At 50.4% G+C, this 18,320-nt stretch overlaps 1 protein-coding gene across 8 annotated transcripts in view; it reads right to left on the minus strand.

Moving 5' to 3' along the window:
- Positions 1-18,320, minus strand: part of EXT2 (exostosin glycosyltransferase 2) — a 159,366-nt gene that overhangs the window by 104,431 nt on the left and 36,615 nt on the right. For all 8 annotated transcript variants that reach the window (XM_008270099.5, XM_070071335.1, XM_089309425.1 and 5 more), the window contains exon 7: positions 16,585-16,678. In XM_008270099.5, coding sequence (XP_008268321.1) covers positions 16,585-16,678 — 94 coding nt within the window. The remainder of the gene's footprint in view (positions 1-16,584; positions 16,679-18,320) is intronic.

Genomic DNA, 18,320 nt, shown 5'->3' on the forward strand with positions numbered 1-18,320 from the left:
ATGGGTCTCCCACATGGATGGCAGGGGCAAAAGCATTTGGATCATCTTCCATTGCCTTCCCAGGCACATTAGCAGGGAGCTGGATCAGAAGTGGAGCAGCTGAGAGTTGAACCAACACCCATACGGAATGTCAGCACTGCAGGCAGTGGCTTAACCTCCTGCACCACAACACCAGCCTCAGGCCCTGCTCTTCTGATACAAGGATACCTGCTTAACCCTTAACTGTGCTCAGATGCAGATAAAGAACTTTCCAGACTGTCTGCTGTGCTAAAGATAATGTCCTGATGAGTAATATTCTCTGAATTCTGAATTATAGAAGAGCAATGGATCTCAACAGAGAGCATTTGCTCCTTTTTCCTACTTATTTATTTATAAAAAATTCATTTGAAAGGCAAAATTACAGAGAGAGAGAGAAAGAGAGAGAGAGAGACATGGAAACAGAGAAATAGAGAGAGAGATGGAAACAGAAATAGAGAGAGAGATATCTTCCATCCACTAGTTCACTCCCCAAATGCCCACAATGGCCGGGGGCTGAACCAGGCCGAAGCCAGGAGCCTGGAACTCCATCCGGGTCTCCCACTTGGGTGCAGGGGCCCAAGGACTCGGACCATCTTCTGCTGCTTTTACCAGGCACATCAGCAGACAGCTGGATCATAAGTAGAGAAGCTAGGACTTGAACCTGTGCAGATATCAGATGTTGGCATTACAGACTGCTTAACTCACTGTACCACAATACTAGCCCCCCCCCTTAATTATATTTCTCTGAAAAGCACAAAGAAAGATAAAAGACAGAAACAGAGCCAAGCAGGCAAAGAAAGCTCCCATCCGGTGGTTCACTCCCCAGATGTCCAGAACAGCTGGAACTGGGCCAGGCTGAAGCTGGGAATCCAGGTTTCCCACGTAGATGGCAGGGACCCAAGTACTTGAACCATCACCTGCTGCCTCCAGGGTGCTCTTCAGCAGGAAGATGGATTGGCAGCACAGGTGAGACTCGATCCCAGGCACTCCAACATGGGACGCAGTTAAGAGGTGTCTTAACCGCTCTACCAGACACCCACCCCACATGCTTCCTTTCTAAACTGAAGGCATTATGAACAGAGGAAGCGTTTTCTGCTCAGTATTTCAGAATGGGAAATTTAATTTCCTGCCAAAGATGATTCATGGAAACCATCTAATATCCACAGGTCTCTGAATCTGCCTCTAAATACCACAGCCCTCAAGAACCCAAGCAGACGTGGGGTCTCCAGCAGGATCTTGTTTTCTGGGATCGAGGAAGGGGATCAAGAAGGCCGAGAAAGGGCAGCTGGCCTGTCCCATGCCAAGGGCTTTGAGGGAAAGCATGGATGGGACATGGGAGCCCATGTGACCTCGCCATGTTCTCGTCCCTGTCGGAGAGACTCCCAGACACCAAGGATGGCTTGGGGCCTAGAGGCCTGGGCCCCAGTCGAAGAAGAGAAAAAACCATACAAAATCAGTGTTACTTGGGGCACATCAGAAGAATAAGAGGCACAAAGAGCCTGAAGGTAAGAGAGGGCTTGTGAATCCCCCTGGGGAACGCTGCAGCAAGGCAGCCTCCCGCCCTCCGGGACTCAGAGGGGTCAAGGAGGGAAGGGGGATGCCGAGCTGTGTTTCCTGACGGGTGACAGACAGCTCCTGAAACAGAAAGCCGTAGGTTTCAACTCCCAGGGGTATCACCTTCAAATATGTCAGTGTTCTCAGGCTGGATCGGTTTTCCCAACTGCTGAAACCCTGCTGGGCGCGGGGTCCCAAGCAAAACACGCGGCTCTGCCTGGGAGCCTTTGAGGTGGCTGGAGCCGTGAGGAGTTCAAAGGCAAGGCCGGCCAGTGGCTTGCACCGCCAAGAGCCACAGAGGTGAAAGGTTACTAAAGCAGGAGCCACTGACCAATAAAACTGTGTTTGGTCAAGCCTTCTCAGCAAAAAGTCTCGGGGTTCATCTCCGCCAGGCCCAGTTTTCAGAGTCAGCCACACTGCATCCCACTGTCGTCCCAGCCGGACCGGGGAGCTTCTTCAGCGAGCAGCAGCTGACCAGCTCTCTCTCCTGGCTGGTTCCACGGAAAAGCTGAAAGGTGCATTGGAAACCACTCATAAAAATCTGGCATCCAAAATAAATAAATAAGGGCACAACTTGGGTCAACCAGCCATGAAGGAATCTGCCTGGGGTGAGATTTCCCGTGTTTGCTATGCTAAAACCAGGAGAAACAGAGTATCAGTTTGTTTGATTAGAGAAGGCAAACATAAAACAAGCCTCACTCCAACCAGGCACACTTGAAAGGCCTGTCCCTTTTAATTAAAACACCCAGGCAGACACAACATGGGAGGGACCAAGGGGCAGACCTCAAGAGCTCTCTGTGACATGGGCTCCCTCCCCAGCCTCGGGCCCATGTGGTCGCGACTCTAGAGAAGGCCAAGGAGACACCGTGGGCAGGTGTGGAAATTTTTGGCCGCGAGTACTAACTCAGGAGGCCACTCCCATAGCAGCCCTCTCTGCTGTGACAACACATTCCCGAGTACACAAGGAAGGGGGAGACTTATACGGGTTCCGGTGCCGTGGCTTGCTGGTCCACCTGACCAAGGCACCCAAGTCCTCTATAAACGTCTGCTGTTGGAAGGCTCCGTCTTCTGATTAAGGGATATTGGGACTGGCCCTGCTGCTGAGCCCCAGAGAGACTGCAGCAAAGAAAAAGAGAAGTGGTAGGGGAGAGGGAGGGGCGGCTCCCGGCCCGCTTCCCTGTAACTGAGACGGTAAAGAGGGCCAAGCATTGCCTGCTGACATTTATGGAGAGCCTGCTTTCCACAAAGCACTCAACGAGATTACTGAAGGCTTAACAATCTGGCCTAAAAGGGGAGCCATGCAGCTGGGAGTTGTCACCAGAGGGAGGCCTGGGAAACAGCCACACTTGGTATCTGGGCAGTCCTCACTTCTCTTCCTGGCCACTTCCCACCTGAGTAGCCCTCACTGTGGTTCATTTTGGCAGGGACCATCAAGAGATGCCATGTCCCCGCCCCCTGCCCAGGAAGCCTATCTGAATTGGGGGAGTTGTGACAGTTTGACACGCCCCCAGCTCTAATCCCTCCCTCAACTCACTATAGTAGGGCCTGGTGTTTGGCACTGCCACTTGGGACGGCTGCATCCCATACCAAAGTGCCTGATTTGGGTCTTGGCTACTCTGTTTTTGATCCAGCTTCCTGCTAATGTGCACCCTGGGAAGTAGCAGGTGACGGCTCAAATATCTGGGTCTGTGCCACCCACATGGAAGACCTGGATGGAGTTCTGGGCTCCTGGCTTTGAACTGGCCCAGCCCTGGCTGTTGTGGGCATTTGAGGGGTGAACTAATGGATGAAAGAGAGAAGATTGTCTTTCTCTGTCTTTCAAATAAAATGAAATTTTTCTTCAATCACTACAGTAGCTGATTACAGTTGAAATCATTTTCTTCTATGCTTTCCAATCCCAAAAAAATCTCCAGAGAGGATACTGCTGATACGTCATCCGCAAAGTTACTACAGCTTGCTAGGCAGAGTCGTCTGGAGGAACACTGATGTGGGGTTATTCAGAGCCGGTGGGAGTTCAGTGGAGTCCGCCGTGCCTGCACACACACGGCAGTCCCAGACCACCCATGTCACCAACATCTTGTGTTCTCATTCTCAGATACCGAAAGGCCACACTCCCGCATTCATCCCTCAGTCTGTACCTTATGACCATGAGAAAAACTCGGAGATCTTTCGAAAACATGAATGGACCAGCGCCGCGGCTCACTAGGCTAATCCTTTGCCTGCGGCGCTGGCACACCGGGTTCTAGTCCTGGTTGGGGCGCCGGATTCTGTCCCGGTTGCCCCTCTTCCAGGCCAGCTCTCTGGTGTGGCCCGGGAGTGCAGTGGAGGATGGCCCAGGTCCCTGGGCCCTGCACACCACATGGGAAGACCAGGAGAAAACACGAATGATGCATACATAAGGTCATCAAGACACGATCAAATTAACCAAAAACTGGAGAACACTTCAATATGCATATGGTCTTCAATAACTTGAAAAGAAACCCCTTGTCCTTTTAATAAAAAAGGACTAGAATGTGGGAGCAGGCATTTGGGACAGCATCCAAGATGCCACGTCCCATATTGGAGTACGTGGGTTCAAGCCCCAGCTCCGCTCCCTATTCTAGCTTCCTACTAACGTACACTGTTGGAGGCAGCAGGTGCAGACACAAGCTGCTGGCTGGGCTGCCACCCACGTGGAAGACCTGGGTTGAGCTCCTGGCTGCCAGTCCAGCCCCAGTATCATGGGCATTTGGGGAATGACCAGCAGATGGGTATGCTCTCCTTTTCTCTACTTAAAAAGAAAAAAAAATTAAAGTGCTGGAATCTGAAAGATAACAAGTGAGCTGTCTTCCTGCTGTTCAAGTCCTCACCAAACTGGGCAGGAAATGTAACAAGCTAGCCTTCAGGTTGCAAGGACAGTGGTAACTACCTGGCCAGACACTGTTCACAGTGAGCTACTTTTCCATCAGCCAAGACCTGATAGAACATTAACAGATTTCAGCGAAGACAATGAAATAGAGACATGTGACTACTGTGCCGTCCCAAGAAAAGTAATACAAAATTATAAAAGTAATTGAGTTATTAGAAAACTACAAATTATGCCAGGCCAAAAATAATGAGGCAACTCCAAATTCTCTCAGCTCTGCAGTTCTGAGGAAGACAACAGCTGTGAGTATAGAATCATCTATTTTAGAATTTATATTTGTAGACAGAAATCCTGTATTTCAATTATTGTGAGCATTTGTATATGTTACAGTATTCACAACAGATTAAAGTTGTGAAAAGAAACAGAATGGCTTATTTTATGATTCAGTTTACTTTTATTGAAGACTTGAACACAGAATTTTCTACCAAACATATCAACCCTTGATAATTTACAGGTTATTGTTTTGCAAGTCTAGATGTTTTTCTAAAGTTAGTATATAATGAACTCAAAAAGCCTACACTGCATTTCCCATAACAAGTAAGTATTTCTCAGAAACGCTTCGCAAATAATAGTCCCCCACTGTGGGACACCAGCCCCCAAAAGTCACACAACTCTTACTCAGGCTACAAATTAATATTTAAAGCCTTTATTAGAGAGACCATTTCCTGAAGCAATGCACCATATAGGATTCATTACAAGGGATTAATCCATGGTTAACTTTAGATGCAGTTTTCAAACCAATGCCCATGGAGGAAGCGGGCTGTTCCCTTGACCTCCTTGCACTGACCTCCTTGAAAAGGCTATGCAGTGAAGAATACTCATGATCATACACAGGGACTTCACAAAGTTCATGGAAAACACATTATTAAAAAACTATGCATAGATTTCAAAAATCATTTGCATCAAGATAAATTTATATTTTAATTTCATTTTTTCTAAAATGGAAAGCTGCAAAGTATTTTTGAGATCCATGTATATATAAGGTCTTCATAAAGTTCACAGGGTGGAGGTAGGGGTCATGCTTTGCACCGTGGTTAAGATGCCACTGGGATGCCCAAGTCCCAAATCAGGGTGCTTGGTTTTGAGTCCCAGCTTCACTTTCAAGTCTACCTTCCTGCTAATGCACACCCTTGGAGGCAGTAGGTGATGGTTCAAGTACTTGCGTCCTTGCTACCCATGTGGGAGACCGGCACTGAGTTCCTAGCTCCTGGTTTCAGCCTCGCCTAGTCTCAGCAGCTGCAGGCTTTTGGGGAATAAATTAATAGATGGGAGCGCTGTCTCTCTCTCTGCCTTTCAAATAAAATAAATTTTCAAAAATGTATGGAAAATGCATATTATGAAAAATCTATATGGATTTCAAAAAAATTTTTTTAAAGATTTATTTATTTGAAAGTCAGAGTTACACACAGAGAGAAGGAGAGGCAGAGAGAGAGGTCTTCCATCCGCTGGTTCACTCCCCAATTGGCCGCAATGGCTGGAGCTGTGCCAATCCGAAGCCAGGAGCCTCCTCTGGGTCTCCCACAGAGGTGCAGGGGCCCAAGGACTTGGGCCATCTTCTACTGCTTTCCCAGGCCATAGCAGAGAGCTGGATCAAAAGTGGAGCGGTCAGGTCTCGAACTGGTGCCCATATGGGATGCCAGCACTGCAGGTGGCTGCCTAACCTGCTATGCCACAGCACCGGCCCCAAAAAATGTTTTTGCACCAGAATAAATTTATCTTTGAATTCCATTTTTCTACAAACTTGCTGAATTACCCTCACATATTTACTGGCAACCTCTGATATACTTATTTAGTCTGTTAAAATTATACTACATGCAATAATGCCCAGTTCACAGCTCCATACAAGGAAAGTATGAAAAAGTAATTTAACCACTTTGGGGTTTGGGACACTTTGTTTTGTTCTGTTGCTCATTTGTTTGGGGATCTAACTACTCTCCCTACAGGAGCTGCACAGAGAATAAATCAATCAGTGTGTTTCACTGTTTGCTCAGTGACAACCCTAGATCGACAGCTGTATATGTTTGACTAACTCATGACAAGAATTCTTTGCTTTTGCTTCATCCCTAAGTTCTGACTACTTTACACTGAGCACATTTGCAAAACTGCTCATGTCCAAAACTACTTGAAAAGGGAAAAATAATGTTTATGCTAAACGGGGAGACGGAGTAGTTAATAGACATAGATATATCTCCACGAGTACATTCTGCGGGCATATTCTCTGCAAGTCGAGGTTGGAAAGTTGAGAGGAGGAGGAGAGCGAGGATGCTCTTTTTCAAAATGCCTGGAAAAACATTCTGGGCAGGAGATGCCAAAGACTTGAAGCTCCCATCAAACCCCTGGCCTTGATCCAGGTAATGGTTTTTCCTTCCCCTCAGCTGTCTGCTGCAAGAGACTCCAGCAAAGAAAAAGAGGAAAAGTGGTAGGGGAGAGGGAGGGGCGGCTCCCGGCCCGCTTCTCTGTAACTGAGACGGTAAAAGGGCCAAGCATCGCGGGCTGACATTTATGGAGAGCCTGCTTTCCCCGAAGCACTTGGGGGATTACCGAGGGTTAGCAACCTGACCGAAAAGGGGAGCAAGCAGTCTGATAAGAGTGCGCCAGGGCTGGAGCTGGCACAGACCTGAGAGCACCGGCCCAGCCAGACTGCCCCCAGGGAAGAAAGGCATCGCATACCCGGCCGCCCTAACCCTTTGGGGCTGCCTGACTCCCTTGCTGACGAGTGAAGGCACAAACTGCCAGTGCAATGGCATTTCCAATCATTGGATAAAAACTAAAACCCTTGAAAAACCCTGCCCGGCCCAACCCGTATTACCCTGCCCCCACCCATGGTCAAAGGCAGGGTTCTGAACCCGCAAAGGTTAATCATCCTCTAGTCTTTTACCTGCAAATCACCGCTCCACCACCCGATCCCTTGTGCCTGGCCGGTTTCTCCAATTTTAATATCAGAAGTTTCACACGCCTGCCTGAGCTCCCGGACTCGGCAGAAAGGCCCATATAGCTGTCAGCAAACTGATAAGAACTTTAAAATGATTCCACAGGGCCTCTTTATAAAGAAGAGCCAAAGGAGCCCATAAACAGAAAGGGCAGGGGCCACGGAAACCAGCCGCTCACACTGTTTTAACGTGGCATTAAAATGAGCTGCAGATTTATGGGAGTGTTTTAGCCCCTGGCCCAAATCATCTGGGGGCTGGAGCTGGGCTAAGCTCTCAGGGGATTTCAACCTGGGATGGAGCTGGCTGCAAAGGAATGGGGGAAGGGAGGCGGAGGGAGCAGACAGAGGAGAGGGGAGGGGAGAAGCAGAGAGCGCCATGGCAATGCCCCCCAGACCTCATTCCCCTCTGAGAAGGCCAGGAGCAGAGAGAGCTGCCTGGGCCTCCGAGATTCCCATCAACATTTCCTTTCTTTTTAGTTCACACCCACTAGACTCCAGCTCTTTAGCTGTTTACTACCCAAATGTCAACTCTGACTTTAACATTCCTTTTAATTTTTTGTTCAAAAAATGAATAGAAATCATGATTGGGCAGAGCACAGATTAGGAGGAGGGGAAGACTCAGGATATCCCCCCACCCCACCCCACGCCACTGAAAAGACAAAAGAAGTAGTAATACAAGTACTTTATCCAATGTGCCACTGAACTTAAAAAAGGATGGCTGGGAATTTTTCTTTTTTCTTTTCTTTTTTTTTTTTTTTTTTTTTTTTTTTTTTTTGCCCAGTAGAGTTAGGCAGAGAGAGAGAGACAGAGAGAAAGGTCTTCCTTCAATTGGTTCACTCCTCTAATGACCACTACGGCCGGCGCTGCACCGATTCGAAACCAAGAGCCAGGTACTTCCTCCCGGTCTCCCATGCGGGTGGCAAGGATCCAAGCATTTGGGCCATCCTTCACTGCCCTCCTGGGCCACAGCAGAGAGCTGGACTGGAAGAGGAGCAACCGCGACTAGTACCCGGTGCCCTAACCGAGACTAGAACCTGGGTGTCAGCGCCGCAGGTGGAGGATTAGCCACGGCACCAGCCTCGGAAATTTTTTTTGAAAGATTCATTTTATTTCTTTGAAAGACATAGTTACACAGAGAGAAAAGGAAAGGTAGAGAGAGAAAGAGGTCTTCCATCCACTGGTTCACTCCCCAATCAGCCACAACAGCTGAAGCTTCGCTGATCTGAAACCAAGAGCCAGGAGCTTCTTCCAGGTCTCCCACGTGGGTGCAGAGGCCCAAGGACTTGGGCCACCCTGCATTGCTTTCCCAGGCCACAGCAGAGAGCTGGATTGGAAGCGGAGCAGCCAGGACTTGAACCAGCACCCATATGGGATGCCAGCACTGCAGGCGGCAGCTTTACCTGCTAAGTCACAGTGCCGGCCCCTAGGAAATCATTGATTTTTATCTCCCTACAAGCCAAAACAGAGAGGTGACCCCTCCTTCCACGCCAAAATGTAAAAAGTACACCCAAACCCACAGGAATAAATTCTGCTTCAAGTTTCCAAGCCCAGAAGCAAATGCATAAAACATCCGTGTGGGTAACTTGCTGCGGTTCGGAGATCCAGCCCCACCCAGGGGCTCCTTGCAATATTCAAATTCAGAGCTGGCGGAGCTGCCCGCGCAGGAGGGCGGGCACAGGGGACAGACCCCAAATGCTCCAAGCCAGTGATCTCATCTGACACACATACAGACCCCGGCCAGGGACACTGTCAAGCCTTATCAGCCCCAGGTTTGAGAGGGGAAAACGAAAGCCTGGGAACTTACACACTTGCGCTTAGCCACCAAGCTGAAGACACAGAGTTTGGGATTTGCATTCACGTCTCTCCGACCCTCAAGTCCATGGGATTGCCACTGCCCGAACTTTTCAAGTTCTCTGGCCTGGGACCCACAGTAAGAAACATGTAAATACACTGCGTATGACAACTCGCTGCTGACACAACGTATCAGGTGTGACACTCCCTGATAGCTTCCTACTACATTTTTTTTAATAAAATAAAATGCCAGCCGTGACCCTGAACTGCCTTCATGATCTCCTAATGAATCGTTACTGTCAGTTCGGAAAACACTGCAGTGCACCATTTAGCAAAAACAAAAAAACGAAACAAACAAACAAAAAACCACCAGCCGGGAGTCAGCAGCCCTGAGCTCCTGCAGCTCAGCTCCCGCCCCAACGATGCCTTCTCGAGATCACTGGAACGCCGAGGCTCACCTGTCACTGTGAAATACGAGGAATGGGCTGAGCAACTTCGAAGGCTCCTTCCAGCTCTTGGATTTCTTTCTGTCTGGATCTCCTGTTACACTGCCTTCCCCTCTTCCTCACACACCTTGTTGTCGCTCTCCACTTGCCATCTACCCTCCCTCCTTCCCAATTCTCCAGAGTTCTCTGCTGCTGGCACTGCGTCCCCCCTGCCAGCCTGGGTCTGCTCCACCTTGCTGACCTCCATCACAGCCACAGATGCCCGAGGGGGAAGTCGGGACCCCCACGACCCATCCCAGACTCCCAGGCCAGGGAGACTCCTTTTGCTTCCTGATCCGTTCTAAGGCCCTGCTGATACCCTGACCACAACGGAACACGGAGCACCACTGGCCTTGGACTTGACAGCTTACTGACAGTACTCTTCCCGGCAACCCAAGGGGCTTTCTCGGACATGGGCTCAGTGTCTCTTTTCCTATTTTTCAACCCCCTTCGATATGCTGGTTAAATAGCAGGAGCAAGACAGCTGCTTCTTACAGACTGATCTGATTGGTCTGCGGCCTGAAATCCCGGATTGCGATGCCTGGGGGGACTGCTCGGAGAAAAGCCAGAACTGATCTTACAACAAGCCAAGTGTCCCTGTACAGGCTGCGGTCCGTGCGCTACCCAGGGACTCCTGCCCCCGACCAAGCCCCAGCAAGGCTGCCAGGGAAAGTAACCTTCTGTTCTCTCCATCTGGACTGCGAGGACTTAAATCTCAGAAGCCATACAAAACAACGGCAAACCCGGCCAAACCTGAAAGACAGAACAATTTATTTACAGGCCCTGGTGCGCTGTAAATTTGAGACGGTCCTATTAAAATGCTTTTCTTGGCTTCCCATCAGATACTTGGTCAAAGTCTCTTTCCAATGGGGTTCTTAATAACAAAGCTGAAAACAAGAAAAAGTGGAACACATGAAAACGCTCTTCCTCAAGGGTTCTAGTTCATGGGCCCTTATTTTATCCCGCATTGACTGGTGCCCTTTGCAGAATGGCTGTGTACACATGGGAAAACCCCAAACACAGAATAAAGAGAGCTACTGAAAAGATAGGAACTTTACGGATCCCACACAGCGATAACGATTACACCCATCACGCCACACCTCCCCCCTGGCCAGACAGTTTTGCTTTGTATCAAAATCCTGGCTGTCGGCTTCACAGGAAGAACTTCCCGGGTCAGGTCGGTGTGTTCGGGCAGCACACGGGCTGCAGAGTCGGGGAGGGCAGCAGGGACTACTCGGCAGCCTTTTTAAAGCCTGGAGAGCCCACTTTACGTGCATTTAAAAAATTCCCAATTTCTCAGCACGCCTGCGGTGGGGGAGTGGGGTGGACAGGAAGGACAGCTATTGCCGTGCCGACCCTGGAAATCACAAGCGAAGCCTTTTCCACACTCCTGGTGCTGGATTCCCAGGAGCGGGTGCAGGACTAAAGGGCTCAGGCTACTTTGAAGAAGATTCTTCAACAACCGGTCAGCCTGCACTGCTGGGAAGTTTGTCCCGAGTTTTACCCTCGAGCCGGGCCCTGCGGCTCTGGGGTCTGAACTCGGCGTGGACACCCTGGCCGTGCCTCACCCGGGGGGGTCGGCTTTACGGTTCGTAGTTCTCCAGTTCTTCACAGTGAGCATGCAGCTCACTCTTCAATTCGCCACTGCGCCCCAGGGCTCGGTGCGTCTGCTTCGTACACTGGGTATGACAGGGGAGAGGGACACAGACATGACAGCCAGGCCCAGCACCAGTCAGCATGACTGAGGCTTCCACAATCTCCAGGCAAAATTGCAAACGTTTTTAAAAAATGAAACAGATGTCCCACCCCTACCAGCTTTGGGGGTGGGAAAGAGAGCCCACATTCAATGGTCACACTCACAGGGCGCCCCAGGTGGAGTGAGAAACACACACCGTGAGTGAGGAACAAATGTGGGCTTGAGGGAGCTGAGGAACTCTGCCGTCTCCGGGACACACCCAGGATGCAGCGGGCCCACAGGGCTGCCTGTCCTCACGCACGCCGCATGCTGAGAGTGCTTCTCTGAGAACAGCCTCCCCATATTCTCCCTGTACGCCAGCCGGGAGCTGACCCATCGCAGAGGCCCCGCTGGTCACACTCTGTCCCCTTCAAACTCATGGCTTCTAACCTGCTCAACTAGAGAAACCAAACACCGAAATTCAGTGTGTAAGTAAAATAAAATAAGAACCTCTTGTAGGGGCTAAAGTACAAGACCCCTGGTGGACGCTTTATACACTGGCTGTCCCGTGGCCCTTTCTGTTTTCTTCTTGAACCCAAGGCCTAGCTAGCAGGGAAAGCACCACGTGCCCAGGGCTGACTTGTGCACATCGAAGGGTTTTGTCTTTTTCCGAATCAGCCCATTATATGTCAATACCAGCCCTTGGTATGATTAACAGGAACATATGACGGGAACACTGAGATGGATCGGTGTAACGGCCTGAAAAGAAACTGGAACTTTAACTCAGCCCGAGTGTTAAAGACTACAGAGAAAAGAAGAGGCTGAGCGTTCCTGCCACCTCAAAGGCTCCCAGTCCACGCAGCACAAAGAGGAGTTCAAAGGCGACGCAGGCTCCTGACTTCCACCTCCTAGTGTGGCTGAGGTCAGAGGTCACTGCTGCTGGAGCCACTGACCAATAAAAGAATGTTTGGAAACTCTACTCAAGAGATAAACTCGGGATCCATTTTCACCTTCCTCCTTGTCCACACAAACAGCTCTAGCTACGCAAGGAGCGAGCGCCTCCCCAGCCTTCCAGGACCCTAGAATGTGTGCTTTTTCCTGTGATGCAAGCAAGAGCTGGGGATACACAGTTCCGTGTGACTACAGAAAAATATTTAGTTGCAAACTTCTCTTCACCTTCCAGTGTAAGGAAGATGGTTGATGGAATGCCTCGTCTTTAAGGCCGACTTCAAATGCTACCTCCCTAACAAATCCACCCTGACAACCGCAGCCCAGAACTTTCCCCCTTCCATTCCAGGTTCCTGAAACACTTGGGAAAATTGACACCATCTCGTCAACTTGCTTTGCCTTTACCCACACACCCCCGTGAGGACTATTAGCTCTCTGTGGGTGAGGATCACTGACTGTGGAATTATCCATTAATCTCTCCTTGAAAAAAAAAAAAAAAAAAACAATTAGGGCTTCAATAAATTAATTAACTAGTTAATTAGCACAAAGGCCAATAAAAGGCCAGCTGATAAGCTGGCTTTACACTGTTAACTATCCTCTACTAATTTAAGGAAGTGTTTTCAATTTACCTCCCACAAAACCCATCAGCCCCCAGGGGCTGGTCTGTTGCCCTGTGTGCCAGCTCTGCTCTCAGGGACCAGAGACATGCCCGCTTTCCCTCCAGCCCTGGCCTCATTACAGCGCCGACTTGAAGCTCTAACCTGGTATTTTACTTTATGGCTGCTTCACTAGCACATCAACAGGGGAACGTGACTTCTTTTCCTGGTCGGGCAGGACGTCTTCCTTCCTTGATGCATTGGAACTCCCGCGTCCCTGAGTCCCCGGCAAGGACCACGACTCGTGTAGACATCCAGCCTACTGCGGTTTTCCGTCCATCAAGATCCTGCCCCAAGAAGTTCTAGCTCTAGTCCATCTAGGGAGAGTCAATCCTGCGTTAAGCACCATTTCTTCTTCCTCCCAGAGAACTGGCCTCCACAGAGGCGCTACGAGGACCAAGTCTGGGGGAAGCGCCGGAGTGACTCCCAGTACCCAGCATTTCTGGACAAGACAGAAAGGCTCAGAAGGAAAATGAGCCACTTAAAAGTGAATGGAGACCTCTGCTGGCTACAGCTGTCCACGCAGCACCGTAAGCCAGGGCAGCTTCCCATTGATCCCGTGGATAGCACCTGGGGCACTATGGCAACCAACTGCTGATACCCGCGGCTCCCCCGAGCCTGGCTTCCAGGGAGATCCCAACCTGACTGCCCGGAGAATCCACTACAGCATAAGAGCTTTGCAGAATCAGGTGAATGCCTTTAAGTCAGCTTACATCAACAGAAGGTAAATGAACCATCTCCCATCCTAGACAGATGAGACATATACTGTTGACAGAGGTTCTCAAAGCAATTCTGTCCCCGACTCCTACCCCAAGGGGGCTGCTGACAGCAGCTAGAGCTGTCCCAGCATGGAGGGCATGCTACTGGCATCTAGTAGTGGTTGAATCTCATTGCCCTTTATACCTACCTGGGAATTACTTCAATGGGGTCACCTCCCATCCAGCTGAGAACGGTCCAGTCCAGAAGTGTGGGACTGGAAGAAAAGAGGCCGTTTGGGGAAGAGAGAAGGCTCAGAGACTGGGGAGTAGGACTGACAGGCACAGCCATGGAGAGCCCCAGGCAGCCAGCAAGCTGCACAAGGAAAGAGGGCTGAGAGCAAGACCCCGCTCCTTCTGTGTGCCAGCGCCAGGGAGTGTAGGGTGCTCTCCCCAGGGCGGGGCACTGTCCTCCTCAGGGACGTTCAAGGGGAGAAGAAATGACCACTGTGAACTATCAGTGTTACCAAGGACAGTGGCGTTCTTGCTAGGGATGAGAGCATCAATAGGGTTTTAAACAGCTGTGCAGAACACAAGAGATTGAGCCAATCTTTTATTTAATAAATGAGGAAACAGAAGTGGAGGCAGCACTGGTGATGTATCTTGGCCAAGCAGGTCATAGGAACAGAGCCAGGGCTCAAACATGAGTCTTTGGTCTCCAAGTATATCTCCTGGAACCCACATAACCTACAAGTACCTTGTTTTCAGTGACCTGCATTCATTCCATCTCAACTCTTCTATGCTTCTGAGCCGACCACTGGAAGCGACCAGCCATGCCTGTCTCAGACCTGAGGCTGCTGCCCGCCTGGTGCAGAACCACAGGGTCCTGAGATGCAGCAGGCTCTCTGCCCTGAAACGCTCTCCCAGCTTGGGGGCGGAGGAGGGAGAAGTACCTGGACGGAATTTGTTCATCTCTTCTCACCCCCCCCCTTTTTTTTTTAAAGATTTATTTATTTGTTTGAAAGGCAGGAGTTAAAGAGAGAAAGAGGGAGAGGCAGAGTCAGAGACAGAGAAAGAGAGGGAGATCTTCCTTCTTTTCCTGATCAGGTACTCCCCTCTGCAATGGGTACGATGGCCAGGGCTGGGCTGGTCTGAAGCCAGGAGTTTCTCTGGGTCTGCCACATGGGTGCAGGGGCCCTAGCAGGGAGCTGGATTGGAAGGGAAGCAGCTGGGATTCGAAAGCCAGCCCCACCCCAGGTTTTTCTCAACCTTTCTAAACTAAAATCTAGTGCAAGATGGTATCTACTAGGGCCAGCATTGTGGCACAGAAGGTTAAGCCTCAGTCTGCAATGCCAACAACCCCTATGGACATTGGTCTGAATCCTGCTTGCTCCACTTCTAATCCGGTTCTCTGCTAATGTGCTTGGGAAAGCAGAGGAAGATGGCCTAAGTACTCGGGCCCCCGCACCCACACGGGAGACTCAGATGAAGCTCCTGGCTCCTGGCTTAGGCTTAGGAGCTCCTGGCTCCTGCCATTCTGGCCATTGGGGAGTGAACAGAGAGAGAGCCATCTCTCTCTCTCTCTCTCTCACCCCCCATTTCTGTAACTCTGCCTTTAAAATAAATAAAAGAATCTTAAAAAAAAAAAAAAAAGATGGTATTGATCTGAGCATGAGTCTTTTTTGCCATAGTAATAAGTAATTATATCGTAACTTACAGAGAAAACACCAACACTGTGACTCTAAAAAGCACTGTTCTTCCTCACAAAAAAAAATTTTTTTTTGACAGGCAGAGTTGGACAGTGAGAGAGAGAGAGAGAGACAGAGAGAAAGGTCTTCCTTCCATTGGTTCACCCCGCAAATGGCCGCTACAGCTGGCGCGCTGCACTGATCTGGAGTCAGGAGCCAGGTGCTTCCTCCTGGTCTCCCATGCGGGTGCAGGGCCCAAGCACTTGGGCCATCTTCCACTGCCCTCCCAGGCCACAGCAGAGAGCTGGACTGGGAGAGGAGCAACCGGGGCAGAACCAGCGCCCCAACCAGGTCTAGAACCCAGAGTACCGGCACTGCAGGTGGAGGATTAGCCAAGTGAGCCGCGGCGCCGGCCCTTCCTCACAAATTTTAACAGCCATAGTTTAGAATGAAAATCTAGAGAACTCTGCGCTGACTTTTTTGATTTACTAAAATTCAGATAAGCTCAGCAGTTAAGTAACAATGGGGAAGGCCAGAAACTTAATCAGAGGGCCACGATGTTTCACGGATGAGTCCACTGTGGCCCAGAAGGCACAGAGTTTGGAACCAGCAGAGGGGATGTTGAACCCTGACCATCTAAGAACCTACAGGCTTAATCAGAGTGACAAGGAACACAGTATCGAACAATACAGGGCAAGGACTGAACAGATCCACTAACTTGCAGTCTCTCCTACAACCCTACAATGATAACCGGAGGGGTGTTAAGAATTAAGGGAAAGATAAGAGTGCAGGAGGCGAGACAGCAGCCACATGGTGTGTACGCTGCAAAGCAGACGGAGGAATGGGAGCTGACGCCACAGGCCCCCGAGCTCTGTCCTGGATCCACGGGGAAAAGCCTGAGTCCATGGCAAAAGCCCAGGTGGGGGCAAAGGCAGAGCTCAAGGGAGGGCGGACTGACCCTCAGGTGCCGCCCCCTTCCCCAGCCAGCTCACTCCCCACTCTCAGCCACAGCCTTTTATTTCCTTTATTTTATTTTATTTTATTTTTTTACATAATTCACTGTGTTTAAGCATTTAAGTGTGGCCTGTTGATACAGTGGGAGAGATGAAGCCATTCACGCGCCCGGCTGCCGTACCTCTGTATCCGCAGTGCAGAGAGCAGTGCAGAGGGTCCCAGCGCCAGCATGTCACTTACACACACGTGCGCCTGCACACACGGGTGCTCAGCCACAGCCTCTTACCTGTCGCTGCATTTCTTGGATTTGTCTTTGGGGGATGCTCTGCAGAATCTTGTACACGTCGGCCATCTTTTCTTCTGGCACAACCACAGACGCTCTGGAGACAACGGCAAAGCTAGTGACACACAGCCAGGCCCGCGCAGGAGGCACCTCCACGGGGCCGTCCTCCCACGCAGAAACACGGCACTCACACTCCCTGCAGCCCGGGGGCACTCCCTGTCTCACCAGCTCCATTCTCTCCTCTCCTTCACACCGCCACTTAGCTGTCATTCTGCCTCTGTGCCACGGGCGTGACCCAGCTCCACAAGGAGAGTTATCAGTCATCTGAACGACTGAGCCTCCACCCTCCCACAGGGCCTTGGCGTGTGAAATTCTACCTACACATTGTCCATGACCCTCTCTAAGTCAGTAACTTCTCTTCTCCAGCTATCCACTCAAACCCTTTTCATTTCCTGAGGTCCTATTATGTGCTACGCCAGGGCTACACATACACAAATCAGAAAGGAAGGTAAGGGGGTAAGCAGGCCAAGAATGCCTTGGGAAGAGTGTTCCAGACAGAGGGACTAATGGCGTGTGAGGCATGTTCCAGGAAGAGCAAAGAGGCTGTCATGGCTAGGACAGAGTAAATAAGAGAGAAAATAACAGGAGATAAGGAAAAATGGGGCAGGGCACAGCAAAGTGCACAGGACAGTGGAGGCCATGGCAAGTCTTCTGCTTTCCTCTGGAATGGAAAGCACTAGAAGGTTTTGGGCAAAGGCATGGCAAGATCTGACTGTGTTCCAACAGGAAAACCAGGCGGGAGAAGAGAGCAGCGAGAGACCCTGACAAGGGAGGAACTAAAGGGAGAGATGAGGGAACTGCCCCCAGGATTTCTCAGATCAGATCCAGGGGCAACACCAGGAGAGGGCTCAACAATGACTTCTCATCGTGACATTCAGCAGAGTCTTATTTGTATACGTTCATTTCTTAAAATCTGAACCTTACTTCTGCCAACTAGGCTGGTCCCTCGGCATGGAAACGGTGCCTGGCTCCACTCACCAGCGTATCCCGAGCATCAGGGTTAGCAAACATTTGCTAAAGGAGTGAATGGGTCCTGCTACACCCATGGGAAAACGAGGTCTAAAATAGGTTCCATGATTTGACATAATCGCAGAGCTGGGTGCCTATCCGAACACAGGCCTTCTGACCTCAAGCCCAGGGCCCTTCCATCACTTACCCATAATTGCAACTACGCAGGCCGCTCTAGACTCTCTCAGAAATAGCCTTTCACACTCAGCTCGAGGCCCTGTCTCTGTGCAGCCCTCACCAGCCCCACTGCCAACAGTGCAACGTGGCTCCCGCTCACTCTTCTAGCGTCCTGTCTGGTCAGGGCTGCGTCTCATCGCAGTGTCTGGCAATTGCTGGTTTGCTTGTCTACCTTCACCACTAAGCCATGAGCCTCCTGGAACGAAGCTCCATCTTGGTCATCTCTGCACCTCTATGCCTAGCAAACCACAAGGGGCTCAACAAATGCCTTCCTCGGTGGGTACATGCTCACAGTGGCTTAGGACTGCTCTGAGAGAGAGAGAGAGAAACTGCATCTGGCCTCCACCTCCAAGCTGAGTGAGGCTCTCTCACCTCTCCTGGCTTCCATGGTTCCCACTGCACATGCCTGCTATGGGGTCTGCCACAGAACATTATGGTTGGTTTGTCTTCCCCCACCAGATTCTAGCCTCTCAGAAGCAGGCTCTGAGATGAGG

Source organism: Oryctolagus cuniculus, chromosome 1 (genome assembly GCF_051225735.1).
Source record: "Oryctolagus cuniculus isolate XC-2025 breed Fujian yellow rabbit chromosome 1, ASM5122573v1, whole genome shotgun sequence".
Classification (NCBI taxonomy): domain Eukaryota; kingdom Metazoa; phylum Chordata; class Mammalia; order Lagomorpha; family Leporidae; genus Oryctolagus; species Oryctolagus cuniculus.